Below are 16,477 nucleotides of genomic sequence, written 5' to 3'. Positions count from 1 at the left end.
GCAACCCTTTAAAGAGAAGGCACAAAAAGAAAAGTGGGTCTTACAACAAATGTATACATTGTGAAATAAGTGTGTTTATTTTTAATAATAATAATAATTATTATTATTATTATTATTAATAAAAGTACATATAGTTTTTTATAATAGAATTTTTATTTATTTTCTGAATAGTTTTTTTGTTATTAATAATTATTTTATTTTAAAAAAATAATTAAATTTAAAAAAAAAACCAGTAAAACTAATAAGATATTGTCCTAAACTTTTTTTATACTTAATTGCATACGTATTTTAACAATATGATGTTGCATATAAAACAACTGGGTCTATAAATCCGTGTGCAACGCAGGAAATTCTTTTAATAAATCTAAATATAATTTATTTCATTTAAATAATTTCAAATATTTTAGTCTAGGTTTATAATCGTTTTTAAAACATTATAATTGTATATGAAATTAAATTAAATTCCTTTCCTAATGTACAATGATTTCAATAGAAAGTGTTATATTAATGTTATTTTTCATACTATAGAAGTGTTATTATGAAAAAAGTTTGTAAAAGGAAAGAGGACTAAAATATGACTATCACAGTTGAATGATTTGAAAAAAGAAATATTTGTAGGAAATTTATTTGTAATTTCATTTTTAGTTGATAATTAACGTTTTAAATTTCATTTTTATTTATAATTTTGTAATAGTAACATTAAAAAAATAAGAATTCAATTAATCGATTAATAAAACCATTTAAATGGTGTAAATAGTAGTATAACAAAATAATTAAATATTCTATTTAAGATAATATAAAATAATAATTAAATGATAAATATAATAAATAATGATTATGTTGAAGCATAATGAGCTTAATAATGAATATTTTTATATTGATTTATTATAATAATTAATAATTCAACCACTAATATTAAATAATGAATCAAATTATATTAATTAATATATGATACATTAGAAAGGTAATTAATGTTTAACTTTTAAAAAATATAATTAAACTTAATTAATTATATAATTTAACTTGTACATAATTAATAATTTCAGATTATGTATTAAATAATAGTTAGTAATTGAGCAACTAATATTAAATGATGAATTAAATATTATCAATTAATATATAATATAATGAGAAGGTAACTAGTGTTGTACTTTTGAAAAGTGTAATTAAATTTAATTAATTAAAAAAATCATTAATCATACAATTTAATTTGTATACAATAAAATTGTGTGCTCAATTATTTCTTTAATTCATTAAATTTAATTAATCTTTTAAAAGTTAAATACTAGCTTATATAATTTAACAAACGAATAAACTAAGCATCAAGATATTAAAAGAACAACATTCTAATTAAAAACAAATCAAAACACAACCTATATTATTAAAAATTATAAATAATCAAAATAAAAATATTAAAAAATGACAAAAGAATTATTTGTGATAAATTATGAATGAATTTATCTTTCTCCAAACTCAAACTTATTTATAAATTAAGTAAATCGATTTAATTGGTCCATATTTAAAAGCATTAATTTTTTAACACAATTTAAATAAAACAGTTTATATGACAAATTTAAATTCATTTTAACACTCCTAAAAAAATTAAGATAAAAATTGAATTAAAAACTAGTAAAGGAGAATTCAAATATATTATCTTTGCAAGTGGAGGAGTACATGCATGGACCATATTTTTTGGGACATAGAAGCAATCACAGAGGTTTGTCATTTTGTAATGATTGATGGGCAAATTGGTCAAATAAAGTTATTATCGCCGTTAAATGTCGGTGAACGGCGTCCCCTCACTTACTCCGTGCAAAATACTTTTACTGTTTATATTATTTCAAATTTTTTAAAATAATAAAAAACATAGGACTTATCACTTATTTAATAATTTCAACAAAAAACAATATTACGTTAAAAATAGTACTCTTAAAACTTGTCCAAATATTAGAAAAGTCCCTACAAAAGAAAGTGATTGTCTAAAAATAATATTAGAATTACGTTAAAGGGTTAAATATGTTTTTATTCTTCAAGTTTCAGTAAAATTTGAAATTAATTTATTTTCAAAAATTTTGATCAATTTAGTCTTTCATTTTTTAAAATTCGTGAATTTAGTCATTTTAAACCAAATTTTATTAAATTTATCTGATGTTTCAAGTGTATTTCATGATAGTATTTGAGTTGTTTATACCGTTTGACACATCTTCGCTTTAATGTTCACTTAAATATTATCATAAAATACGCTTAAAATGTTAAATAAATTTAACAAAATTTGGTAAGAATGACTAAATATACGCATTTCTAAATATAAAAGACTAAATTAGTATAAAGTTTTAAAGAAAAACTAATTTCAAGATTCCCTTAAGGAGACAAAAATATATTTATCACTTACTTTAATTCCTCTTTAATTTTAATCTTTAAAGAGTAAATAATTTTTAAATAGCGTTTTGAAAATGTGTCATGAGAAAGGAAGCCAATAAAGTACATGGAGCCCACGTTTTTTATTGTTTGCCCCTCTTTGACCGGAAAGGAAGATAAAGTAGCTTTTGTGAAATTAAAATACCAAATTATTTTTATGGTATGAATGTTTATTTTATACACACTTTTCCATTGATTCTGTTCTTTTATACACAATCAAATACTATGCTTAATTAAACCTTGTTTAATAATATAATTCTGTTTAGCATAGGTTAAGATATTGATGACAAAAATGCTTACTCATCTTGATTAAAGAAAAGTATGCATGGGTTTGTGTTATTAGAAAAAAGTGTTAACTTTATATTTATAAAAAAAAAATCAAAGAATAAAATAATGAATGTAAAGTATTTGTACAAATTTATTAGGTGTCAAAATAATACAGGATATAAAATAAAGGAAACGAGTGTTTGTGTGTTTGTTTCTTTTTTCTTTTAACTTCACCCTTTAATTCATTACAAAAGGTTCTTCTATTTTAATCTATTGTCATTTTAAAATACAATAAATAAAACAAAGTTTGTGAGCAATAATTTTTATGAGTAATGCTGACCCAATATATACTTGCAGGTCTAGATGTTCAATCATGTACCAAAAAATCATTTGAGTTGTTAAATTATGCATGATATATACAATTTTTTTTTTCAATTTAAGCTAAGCTACACCTCTAAAATGAATCATTTTAAAAAATTAGAATTTGAACCATAAAAAAATAAAAATAAATACGAAACTATTTCAACATGTTTCATAATTTGGGTTATAAAACAAAACAGATAGAAAATGGCAATCAAAAATTAAGAGACTATTTTTCAGTTATTTTAGTTCAAGCAATTAATTGAATGAAATACAACACCGACGAGTTGTTTAAATTCACATTTTCCAATCTGTCTAAATTTATATGAAAACTATAATCTTAAATAACTTTTCACACAATACATCAACATAAACTATTTTTTAAACTATAAATGAAGTAAAACTTACTATTACTATAACTTGTAAGACTTACTATAAAACTCAATAATTAGTATATATATATGACAACACAATTAGTTTATTTTTTATACTGATAGTGCATAGACAAATTTTTTCATACAATAAAAAATTAACTTATTTTTAAATAATTAAATTATAGTGATAATAATTACATTTGTGATAATATTTAAATCACCATCAACAATGGTGTGTGTATATATAAAGTAAACCTTGCAGTATACTTAACTATTTTTAAAGGTTTCAGTACATAAAATATTTGTGATTTCCTTTTATGTTCATGATTATTCACTTCTAATTTATTTTTTATAATATAATTATTTATTTATTTTTCAAAGACTAACGATTATTTTTACATATTTTTTATAAATTATTTTACAAATATTTCTTTTTTCTATTTATTAATAGTTATTTTTTTGTTATTTTTATTTATTCAACTTTGTTTTTAATAAATATAATAAATTTAAATTTAATTTGTATATTAACTTAGTGATATTATAACATCATTATTTATTAATATAATATTATATATATCTAAAAAATATATACACTACTAATTTTACCGTAATATTAATACATTTTTTTTTATAAAAATAACAAGTCACCTCCGACAATAATAAAACACAACCCATGTCAAAAATAATAAAACTTATTCTATTTCTTATCTTCTTCTTCTTCTTTTTTTCATATACTTTCCATCTCAAACTTGGCACTTCTCATGTAATGTGAACATGTAACCCTAATTCCAACTTGATGTAGATGGTGATTCATAGAGCCCACATTTCCACAAGGTTTTGAAAATAGAGCAAAAGAAAACCCATCTTAATGTCTCTTTGAGACTCTCATGCACATCATTTTCAACACGACTTGCTTATGGTTAACAACTTCGATAAGATCCACTCTTTTTAATCATCAAACTATATTTTTTTCTTCAACTTAGATACTTCAAACCTTGTTGATAGCCTCAATCATAGATTTTGGCCAATTATTCATCCACAAAATTCTATTCCTTTCTCTGCACTATCTTCATCAAGCAAAGTCCTCTAACTAGTCCAACAATACAATCCAAAACTAATGCATTCATGTTTTGGAAAAAAGTTATATCAATCCAAATTAATGTTTTGGAAAAAAGTTATATCAATCCAAATTAATTTAGTATTTCGTTTCTATGGTCCAAAATCATAGCTTCTTAGAAAGATATCACATGACGATAATAAATATATATCTTTGAAATGATTTTGTTAAAGTGACCTCTTTTTTGAAATATTTGCATTACTTTTAGTGAGATAGAAAAATAATTATTTTAGAAGTAAATTATAAATAAATATTAATGTTTAATTAAAAATTGAAATTATCAATGAAGTAGTAATATTTTTAGAATATCCGAAGTATATTATTTGTGTGAAAAAAAAAGATTGACCAATATAAACAAATTATTATTTTTTTTATAAAAATTATCAGATTATTTGTTCTAAATTTGAATTTTATCAACTCAAAGATTTAAAACAAGTGAGACAAAATCAGATTTGGTTTGTGCATCTTTATACTTTTATAGATTTTCTTTAATAAATATGAAAATAAGAAGCAAAAGATGTATAATAAATGTCACTTTTGCATATATAATTACTTTCATATAACTTAATGATGAGAGAATCCATATCGTTTTTCTTCTTCATTAAATGTCGAGTTTTCATCAAGTGACATAATTTGGCGTAATAAATCATCAACTTTAGATTTCATCTCAAATCTCAAAATAACATGTCCCTTCAGTGATGAGATTCTTATATAAGAGAAAAATTATCACTCCTTCCTCTTTCTACAACCCAAGACCTATTTTAAAGACAAAATTGTGATAGAGTTCTACATTTCAAAATGAACAATACCTCGAGTGTATGATGATTGATCATAAAAATATCACCAAGCAAATTTGGGATTAGAACATTTTGTGGGGTCGATAACGAGGTTCTATGACAAATCATCGATCTCTTAAACCCTCGATTGGGGATGATCCGTCATTCTCCTTAAACTTCAACTGAGAACTTATGTTCCTACCACGTTAATAGTCTCACATCACTTAGGAGTTGATGTCTAAGGCAATTTAAATACACATTTCTCCTTTTACCTTCTAAAACATTTTTTAAGAAAAAATCCATGACGAAACTGCTCGCTCTAAAGCGGACAATCCCTCAAATGCATAGTGATACTATCGGTCTCTTAAGTCCTCCATTATAATGAGATTGTACAAGGAACCATTGACTCTTTAAACCCTCTCGTAGAGATGATCCATCATTTTCTTTAGACCTCAATTGAAAAATTTATATTCTTATCACACCATGTCCAATAGTTACATGATTTAAAACAACAATTTATTATTAAAAATATGAATTATTAGGTTAAACATATGCAAAAATATCTCACTATAAAATGAAATGAATGACAAACTTTTGTACTACTGCTTAATAGTCAAAGACTTGAGTCAAAAGTGACCGAGAAACAAATCCTTACCATCTGCTAATATGTCATTTTCCAAATAAATATTCACAAAAAGTTTGTGCTTTTATTAGGGCACCCTTATCCTCAACGTGAGGTCCCCATCCCTAACCTGTGTAACCTTTGCAGTGGAAGAAAAAGCTAAATATATATTAAGAAAGAAAGATGTCTAATCATTATCAAATTGCCCGTCTAGCTCAGTTGGTAGAGCGCAAGGCTCTTAACCTTGTGGTCGTGGGTTCGAGCCCCACGGTGGGCGTGTAGGATTTTTAGTTTTTCTGGTTTTTCAATATTTGAGTGAGCGTCATATTTACGTTTGGCCCAATGGGCTTTGGTTCTAATGTCCCAATTACTATATGTCTGATCATGGATATAAAATTTCCCATTTCATCTTTGTTGGTGTGTGTAAGGATTATATAATTTGTAAGTCATCCTTGGCTTCTGGACTTTTTGATAACACAATTTGAAAGTTTTATTTATTTTTATCAGATTGTGTAATTCAAAATTTGTTTTAAAGAAAAAAATGTTTTTTAGATTTCAAAAGTTTTATTGTTAACTTCTGCATAATCCAAAAATCCGTTTTGGCTACTAGATTACACAATTCGAAAATCATTTTGACTTCTAAATTGCATAATTCAAAATTGTCTTGCTTATATTTGTTTTTACCCCACAAAACTATTCCCATAGGTGATTTTCTTGAAGAATCATATTTTCATGAGATAATTTTTTTACACGTACCGCAACATTCTCTTTATACAATTAAGAAAAGGGTTACAAGGGTAGATGAAAAAAAAAAGAAATCTTTATATGTTAAATACATTAGTCTTTTCCCTTGTTATATATATATTTCTTTAATTTTAAGTAAATATTGAAATTAATTCCTCTTCAAAACTATAATCAAATTTATTCTCTTAATTTTAAAAATACATAAATTTAGTTCTTTTAGTCAAAATCTTGACATGTTATCAACATTATTCTTACATATAAGTATAAACAAGTTGCTTTTAACTTCTTTTTGTTTTTATTTGTCTTCTTTATGAGTATCAAAACGTTCCTTATTGACCCAGTCATAATTTCTTCAAGCTGAACTTGTGACAAGTTACAGTTTTTGGAAATAATTGAGCTAGCAAAACCTCACTAAATAGTGCAGACAAGAGAGAACATGAGTGTGTTCCGGTGAAGTTGACTTTCCAGAAACCATAAATTGCCCGTGAAACATTAACTGTCTCATGCAAAATACCAACCTAATAACTGAACACTACTTCCAAATGTTGTCCCTTGAAAACAACTTCACAAATTCCTATCATGGTGGTCCACCAAAACAAAACAAAACAGAGGCAAATATCAAACACCTCAATCAAGGGATACTTATCAAGTGAGAGGAGTGTTTGTTCAAAAGAGTAACTACACATGGATGATGATGATGATGATGATTATGATGAAAAGTTGTTTAGTTATCATATGATCAATGAACAAAGTCAAACTCACATGAGTTTATGATTTTATCATCCATGCATGGTTAATTAATTTCTCTTGTCCTCTCTCATAAACACTTATCTCACTTGATACACACCCTAATAACAGAGAAAAAACTGCATTTCTAAGCTACAACATAAAGATCCAAATCTACAAGATGTCATGTTAGAGATCCTTTTTTGGCTCATGTCAGAGCTAAGATGTGAAATGCATAGGTAGTAGTAGCAAACAAAGTAAAAAAAACAAAGAAAAAGAGATGAGTGGTTGGAGATTTCGTTGATGAAGAGTGATCAGAGATTTGAGATGAGTCCACAGCAAGAGGCATTCCATCACTGTTCAGAGAGCAAGATTGAGGGTAAGAGCCATCAGTGTTCAACATCAAAGCTCTGAGAACCCCTGAAACTGTGTGCATATAAGCTGTTCTATTTTTTGCCAGAAGCCATGTCAAGCCCATAAGCTCACAGTCTTTGTTGTGGATCTTGGTGGTCCTGTCTTCTTCTGCTTTGCTTGAATTTGAAGTCTTCTTGTTAAGCTGCGTAGAAGTAATACTTCAATGAGAATACCAAAAGGGGTTGCATATAATACTTAGGAGTGATTACACAAAAGGGGTTTGGTGCATCAAAGCTTCTTAAATAACATCTTGGTTGGTGTAACATAACATCCACTCATAGCAGAAGGGTTCTCTCAGATGTGCATATCAAGGCTAGTACACTACCTAATGCAGGGTTTTTATGAGTGTGGCAATGTGCAATGATTAATTTTGTTAGCAACCCTGAATGATATTTTTAAATGTGACACCTAGCATGAGTCTTTCTTCAGATGACAGTTTTTAAGATTCTGAAACAATTGCAAGGATTCTAGCAACATTTCTGCAAAAATCAGAAACAAGAAAGACAAATCCAAACACAGCCACAAATGATGTTGTTGTTATCTGATTCTCGAAACTGTATGATGCTTACTCAAAAATGAGATCATGAGAGACAATACAATGAATGACTCAGAAGAAGAATCAGAGGTGTATAAGAGAGAAAGAAAAAGAACAAAACTAAAATTCTATATTAAGAAACCATCATTTATGACCAGGACAGGCTAAAAATAAGAACAGTCAAATTGACAAATTTTATGGGGTCTCAAGCATTTAACAAATGACACTATCTGTCATAAATCATGATAAAAAGCAAGCTAGTTTCACATAAGACCATTTTATTTGAGTCATTTTCATACTTGATCCAAAAGAGAATGGTCTAAAAGGACTTATGCTAGCTAAACGATCCTCTCAATACCAATAATTCAAAACTACAATTTCATTTCAAGTACCAAGGCAGTGACATTGTACTTATAATTGCTTAATATATCCCAGCTATACTAGTTTATTTAAGAACTTGATTTTTGAGACACTAGAGTTAATACTGGTTTCTCTAAATTCTCATGTGACAGAAAAAGAAATAGTTGCTGAATCAACCATTGGTTCCACCCATGTTCGTGAACCACACAAACTCCAAAGGCGCGTGAAGACTATGAAAAAGCTTAGAAAGCAACCAACATCACAAGTAAACAGAAGCATTGGCACAACTTTACTAAGTACCAAACATGAGTGAAGAAGATGAAAATGAAACCAAAACACCATCTTGATCTTCGATTTTTCAACAAGATCCATCAACTTTCAAGCCCCAATGAACTAAGCAAATGACACCAAAACATTGAAACAATACCCAAGAGAAAAAGAATAAGCTTTGCTTATGCATATGTATAGGGAAAACTCACCAAATAGAGGGTATTTAAGCACTTAGAGCACCCTCCAAGACCTGGTAAGCCATTGACATCTGCACTACTACTCAAGCAATTCTTCTCCAACCTTCTCACACTTGCATCCCCCAAAAGCTCCCCTCTTTGGCTAACAGAAAATGCATCTGGGCATGTCAAATGGTGCAGCCTAATCCCACAAAAGCAATAAACCACATCACAAGTGTCATTAGGCTTGGTGAGTTCAATTCCCCTCACTTCCAAAGCCTTTCCGAGCTCATTCACACAGGTTTCTGAGTCATCTGGGAGCAAAGGCATCATGTCATACACTGATGTAGCGTGGCCATGAACACTGCTATGCCTGTGGCCTACCATGCCCAGTGCAGTAGAAGAATATGCAGAATACAACCATGCTGCAAGCACCGGGCAGCACCTGCTGCGGTGGAGCTCCATGTCACCACCACTTTTGGCACCAGAACATGCACTCTTGATCCCATCAAAGAGCTCATCTGAGAGGGTAAGAGGGCACCCTGCAACATCAGATTGTTCGGGGAATGCAGGGATTGTTGTTGAAGGCTTTGATGGGGTTAGCAGAATGGGATTAAGGGTGTTTGTTCCTGCTGAGTCAGGGTGGCAGAGGTAGCAAGGGAAGAAGAAAAGGATGCAGAAGAGGAAAAGTGTGCATGACATGGTGCTAATTCAAGAGTGAGAGAGTGTATGGTTAAGCTTAGGGGAATGCAATGGAATGGAATGGGAGAAAGTTGTGTTCTTTTTCTGTAACGAAAGAGAAGAAAATGTGGTGATGTTAGTGTAGGTTTTATGGGTAGGAGCAACCAAAGGGAAAGGCAGAGAAAGATAAAGGGTAAAAGATGGTGGGGTTCTTGTATAATATATAGGGATAATAAAAAAAAGGAAAGAGAAAGTGGTGAGGTTGTGGAGAAAGTTTGGCAGTATGCTACCTCGTTTAGATCTAAAGTACTCACCCTGAGTAATGTTAATAAAGAAGGGATTGGAATGCTGAATCATGAACAAATCAAACATGGAACAACTACATTTGATTCAGGTTTTGGATGTGGTCTCATAGCGTGCTGGTTAACACAGTTTAAGTTAAATCTTCAAATAATTAAGAGTGTGTTTGGTTATATTATACTTTAGAAAATTGATTTTGAGTTGAATTGATTTATTGACTGAGAAATAACAATTAGTTGATTCTCTCTAAATGTGTACTTTTGACATTTACATAGATTTTAAAACCAAAGATACAATAATTCTATATAAGAATGTAGTGAAACCAAACGCATACTAAATGATATATTTGGAGAGATTATATACTAATATTATCACCACTTTTGATTCTGTTAGAAAAATTGACTTTAAGTCTAACTCAACCTCATAAAACCGGTTTTTAAGGAGAGGTTTGCACCTCACATATATATTATGAAATTGTCTTATCTCTAGTCGATGTGAAACTTTCAACACACCCTCTCACGCCGAGGTATATTCATTTCGTGCATAAAACTAAAAATGGGTAGTCCAATAACGGGCCGAAATAGCGGGGGAACATCAAGAAAGTTCGCTAAGATAGATTTTAATTTTGTTTAAATGATGACTCTTATACATGTTAGAAAAATAGACTTTAAGCCTAACTGATTCAAAACTTCAAGACAACAAAATAATTCCTATTTTTTTATACGTGTTAAAAGATATTTTTAAAATTTTCTCAGTTTTCTGTTATGATTTTTTATTAAGTTTTCTATGATATTTTGTTACATTATTTGGTACAATTTTTTGTTGTTTGAATTTTCCTTTCATATTCAAATATATTTTACTTTTGTAAAATAATTGATTTTCATATTTTCAATAAAATATTTATTTTAAAAATTTTCTTATTTGTATTTTATCAAACATTCACATAAGATCAAAGTCATTATTATAGTCTATTATAATAAAATTTTTTGAGTATTTTGTTTCACCTACTATCTAGCATCATATCATTATTTGATCACACAAAAGATTAGTACCGTATATTTTTTTTTTAAATTATTCAATTTATGTATAACATTTCGTTATTGTTAAATTACCTATTAGAAAAAGATATATACGGTGTAACTTTGTTACGAGCACTTGTATTATTCTTAGCATTATTTATTTGTGTAATTGTTGACTCAAAGACATTATTAGTCTTGATAAGTTTTGGATTTCCAAATTAATGATTATTTTGTTTAGTTGAGTGATGTTAGAATTAGTGTGTGTGAAGATGAGTAGGTAAAGTGTATTTAATTGATGGCATTGTGAGTGCAGAGAGATGGTTAAAGTTTTCACATGATATGAAGGTTCTTATTGAATGAGTAACTCAGAAGTGCCCATATCTTAATTGTTTCCAACACCAGTTGTTGCAACCTTTATTCTTCTCTTACTTACTCCTCCCTCCTAAACCCTAATCATGCAAATCAATTATGTGCCATTTACGTTTTTTTTTTCTTGTCGAGATTTTTTTTTTTTTGAGTAATTGTAGTTCTTAAATATTATATAACTTTAACATCAATGATTATTGCTGATGTATGTTAATGTAAAATTATTCTATGTAGTTTCTTTTTATATATTTTTTTATCGTAGTTTAAAACGATAATGTTAAATATATTTAATTATTAAAATTAGTTTTATTAATATTGATTCGATATCATTCTTTATTCAACTTGAACTCCTATGATAAGTGGGTTAAGGATTAAATTTTAAAAGTGTTCCTAAAACTCTTTATACTGATAAAAGATGATCAGTGAAATATTTTAATCAATAACACTTCTATCTATAACTCAACGTTCGCATTAGATATGATTTCTTTTTCAAAATTTATCAAAGACTACAACTAATTAAAAAAGTTGTAAGACCAGCAAAAATATTATAGAATTATAAATCCATCTAAATGCATTTTATTTATATGGAAGACGTGTTCATTGAGTTGGTAAGAAACATTAATTCGTATTATATTTTAATCGCACATATTTTATAATTTTATTTTACCTTGATTATATTTTAAAACTTTTAAAAAATATTATAAATGTTAAATGTAATTAGATACATATCAACCACACAAATTAATTAGTTTCTTTAACTAACATAAACATAATATTTTATCCTTGATTGTATTTTAAAACTTTTAAAAAATATTATAAATGCTATAGGTAATTAGATATATATCAACAACACAAATTAACTAGTTTCTCTAACTAACATAAACCTTACAAATCACACACTTTTTTTTTTCATAAAAAGTATAAAGACATATAATATCTATTTTCCCGCTAGTAATAATAATAAAATGTATCAAATAATAAAAATTTATAGCATATTAGTTAATTTATTAGGATTATTATCAAAATGCTTACTAGCAAAAATACATCAATATAGAATTGTTATTCAAGGATATTGTAATTTTATTTATTTATTTAGATTAAAATATATATTAATATATGAAAAATATCATACTATAATCAATATTTTATGGGTTAAATATGTTTTTGTCCCTCAAGTTTTAGTGAAATTTGGAATTAGTCTATCTTCAAAACTTTTGACCAATTTAGTCATTCATCTTTAAAAATGCGTGAATTTAATCTTTTTAACAAAATTTTGTTAAGTTTATCTGAGGTTTCAAGCGCATTTCATGATAGTATTTGAATTGTTTACACCGTTTGACACATTTTCGCTTTAATGTTAAGTTAAATATTATCATAAAATGCGTTTAAAATGTCAAATAAACTTGACAAAATTTGGTAAGAAAGACTAAATTCACATATCTCTAATGATGAAGGATTAAATTGGTATAAAATTTCAAAAAGGGACTAATTCCAAAATTCACTCAAACTTAAAGAACCAAAAACATATTTAACCCATATTTTATTTTATATGTAAAAGATAATAAACAGTTATGAAATTGCTTCCTGCCCCCCATGTTTTTTTTACTGCACCACCCTAAGCAAAGTAAGAAGTCAAATTTGCCCTCCACTTCTTCTCCCTTCTTCCCCCACAACACTTCTATACTTTCTTCTTCCACCTCCACCTCCACCTCCACCCTATCTTCTTCTTCCACCTCCAACTCCACCCCATCTTCTCCCATCTTCATCTCCATCTTCACCCCACCCCATCTTCTTCTACATGCACTATAAAACACATTAACAAGTGTTCACTAAAACAAATAGAAAAATCACAATCGTATGAATAATATAAAGGATGAGGAAGAATATCAGAATCAACGATAAAAATAATGAAATGTAAGTTTCAGATTTTATAATTTATGTGTAATCCATAATATAATTTGTCCAATCTGTAATATAATTTTGAATTATAAATTATATAATTCTAAATATTTATGGATTACATAATAGGACTATAATTAAAATTTTAAAATATATGGGGTGTAGAAGGAAGTATGGGGTGCAGGAAGATATTTTTCAAAATTAATTGAAAAATAAATTTATTTTTTACTATACAAAAAAAAAGTCTGTCATGTTCGATCGGTAGAATGCAAGGTTTTTAACCTTGTGGGCGTGTAGGATTTCTTACGTTTTCATGCTAAAGTTTGGCCCAATGGGCTTGATATTTACTCTAATGGCCCAACTACGTCCAATTAATAACTTTTTAGTACAACGATTGTTTTTTTTACGTTTATACATTACAAAAAACATAATTCAAAATACATTACAAAATTTCTGCATTGATTCGAAATTTATATATTTTTATTACGAGGCAATGTTTATGAATTAATTTAAATTATATTTGAAGTATTTGTTTTGAAAAATATAAAATTTATGATGCTCCCAAATACTTTATCCTGACAAAATTTTAAAACAACCCAGAAAGTTATTTTCGTGGGGAACATTTCTTCAATTTTTTTTTTTTTTAGGTAGAATATTTGGTTAAATGATTCTTTTCCTCGATTTTTTTAATTTCGCTTAATTATTTTTTATTGATCTTAGTTTTAATTTATTTTTTGATAAATAAGTTAATATAATTTTTTCCCTTATTAATTTCATAATAACCACGTTATTATAATTATATTTATGGTACCATTATTTTGTTATTATTATAATGATGTTATTGTTGTATTTATTATTTTTTTAAAAATAGATTAAATTAAAAAGTAATCACAGTGAAAAGTAATTTGAATGAGAGGGTTGACTTAGAAGAGGTTAGATGTTATATTATAAGGATAGAGTCAAATAAAAAAAAATCAAAATTGAATATTTAACTCCAATTTTGTTATTCTTGATTGACAATGAGGACATGTAACCATCGCTTAAAAAGACAATGAGACTTAGAGTTGAGAAGAATAAATGAGATTATACTATTAACGTTAACAATGAGCTAATGATAAAATACAATGTGGTCTCATTGAAAATATTTATCTGATATATTTTCATTTAATATATAGTAAATATTGGATATTCAATCACATTTTATTCTATTTACAAAACTCATTAACAAAATTAAACGTAGTACTTTCGCATAACATATATCTTTTATATATATATATATATATATATATATATATATATATATATATATATATATATATATATATATATATATATATATATATTAACAAATTTAAATCTCATGTTATTTACATTTATCATTATTATTAGCGTACTACATAATGGAAGGACAAAAAATTTTATCCTAAGTCAACATTTTACGGTTTCATGACAAAAGTTGTGATTAATGCACTCTTCAGATGCAAAATTATCTAGTGTGTTAGATTTATAAGAAGTCATGCAAGAGAATAAATTATTGATCAACTTTAAAATTTCACCATGAGCCAAATAAATATGCAAAAGGAAAATAAGATGGAAGACGAATCATGTTTGTTATCTAGGGTTTTACAAATGATTCTGACTAAAATTATGAGCCTAAAGTCACACACACACAAATTAATACTATTTGATATGAGAATATGTAATAAACAAGAAGATATTATGCATACAAGTGTTAAATTTGATAAATGACTTTGAGCTGCAAAAATATAAAAAGAGTACAAAATAATTAAGGAATATTTACACACATTGATGATATAACTAATAAGATAATTATTAGGTAATGAGTTTAGAGAGAAAATCTTGATAATAGTGTCAGGGAAGAATTTGGATTCTCTGCTGGATTCTTTGGTGTTGTTTTTTTACTGTATTTTCATAATACACCAATTACCATTAATTTTGACCTTTTAAAATATATTAAAAATATATTTTAAATGTCAACATAATGATTTTTTAATGCTCAGCTGAGAACAATAAAAAAAAATAGTAGAAAATCTGGACTCATCAAAGAATATAAAACATTTGAAAAACACAAAAAAAAAACTATTCATAATTACTTTGACAAAAATGATACATGTCTTAAGGAAGACCAGCACAAATTACAAATTAATAAGAGAAGACTTCATTATTGGAGTTACTTTACTTCACACTAGGAAAGTTTTCAAAAGTCAGAAATTACATAACAAATACAATTAAAACAACAATACACATTTTTTTTTCGTCCTGTCCTTATTACAATAAAAATAATCACAAACACAACAAAATGTTGTTGGAGGGTTAATGAAGAATGTTAAAATTATGGTCATTTGAAATGTGTAGAAAAGATATGCAAATCAAAACATTCACAAAAATTTGTAAAATTGTAAAAGACCAATTAGAAGAGAAACATCTTATTTCAAAATCATCTGTTACAACAAACAAATATAGAAAAAGTTGAATTAAAGTTAATGGTTGTATAAACTACACAATTCATGATTGGGAAATTATTAAAGAACTCAACAAATATTATACTTCTAAAGCAATAATTGGAAATGAATAACAAATTATTATGAAAGATGTATGAACAATTGCAATTAAATTTTATTCCGGTATTAAATTAATTTGTATGTTATTTTTGAGATCAATAAGATTTTTGAGATCACAAAAATCAAACAACTTAAAAGTATTTAAAATTTATATATAAAACAAAAATTTTATTTTAGATTCGATGAAAAAGAAATTGACTGACGAAGATAATATAGAAAAATAACAAAATGTGAAAAACAATAAAAGGAAGAAGGAGATGAAAACGATAATACTACTACAAAATTAAATAGTATAATGACCCCACCAGTTATTGTTTCATTAAAGTAATAATTTTTAAATAAAACAAGAGCCCGTCTAGCTCAGTTGGTAGAGCGCAAGGCTCTTAACCTTGTGGTCGTGGGTTCGAGCCCCACGGTGGGCGTTTAATTTATTATGTTTTTAATTTTTTTTTGTTATGCAGATTTTTTTTT

General features: G+C 27.0%; 1 protein-coding gene and 2 non-coding genes across 3 annotated transcripts; 2 read left to right on the top strand and 1 right to left on the bottom strand.

Moving 5' to 3' along the window:
- Window positions 1-6,138: 6,138 nt before the first annotated feature.
- Window positions 6,139-6,211, top strand: TRNAK-CUU (transfer RNA lysine (anticodon CUU)). The gene has a single exon. It is a non-coding gene; the product is annotated as a tRNA-Lys (tRNA).
- Window positions 6,212-7,193: 982 nt separating this feature from the next.
- Window positions 7,194-10,031, bottom strand: LOC114181133 (GPI-anchored protein). Its single transcript, XM_028067490.2, has 2 exons — window positions 9,193-10,031; window positions 7,194-7,960 (listed from the first exon to the last, which is right to left on the bottom strand). Exons 1-2 carry the CDS (start codon window positions 9,859-9,861, stop codon window positions 7,613-7,615), a joined length of 1,017 nt encoding a protein of 338 aa, XP_027923291.2. The 5' UTR covers window positions 9,862-10,031; the 3' UTR covers window positions 7,194-7,612.
- A 6,324-nt stretch (window positions 10,032-16,355) lies between these two features.
- On the top strand, window positions 16,356-16,428 carry TRNAK-CUU (transfer RNA lysine (anticodon CUU)). Its single transcript has one exon. It is a non-coding gene; the product is annotated as a tRNA-Lys (tRNA).
- Window positions 16,429-16,477: the final 49 nt, after the last annotated feature.

Source organism: Vigna unguiculata, chromosome 4 (genome assembly GCF_037176805.1).
Source record: "Vigna unguiculata cultivar grain cowpea cultivar isolate G323 ecotype 2 chromosome 4, ASM3717680v1, whole genome shotgun sequence".
NCBI lineage: Eukaryota > Viridiplantae > Streptophyta > Magnoliopsida > Fabales > Fabaceae > Vigna > Vigna unguiculata.
The sequence above is the reverse complement of the archived record's forward strand: the minus strand, read 5'-3'. Positions and strand labels throughout refer to the sequence as shown.

What these genes read in the sequence shown, in the direction of transcription:
- LOC114181133 (XM_028067490.2), bottom strand. Translation starts at nt 9,861, where the DNA reads ATGTCATGCACACTTTTCCTCTTCTGCATCCTTTTCTTCTTCCCTTGC. An exon ending in GCTTAAATACCCTCTATTTG is followed by an intron (nt 7,961 to 9,192) that starts GTGAGTTTTCCC and finishes ACTTCTACGCAG; the next exon opens with CTTAACAAGAAGACTTCAAA.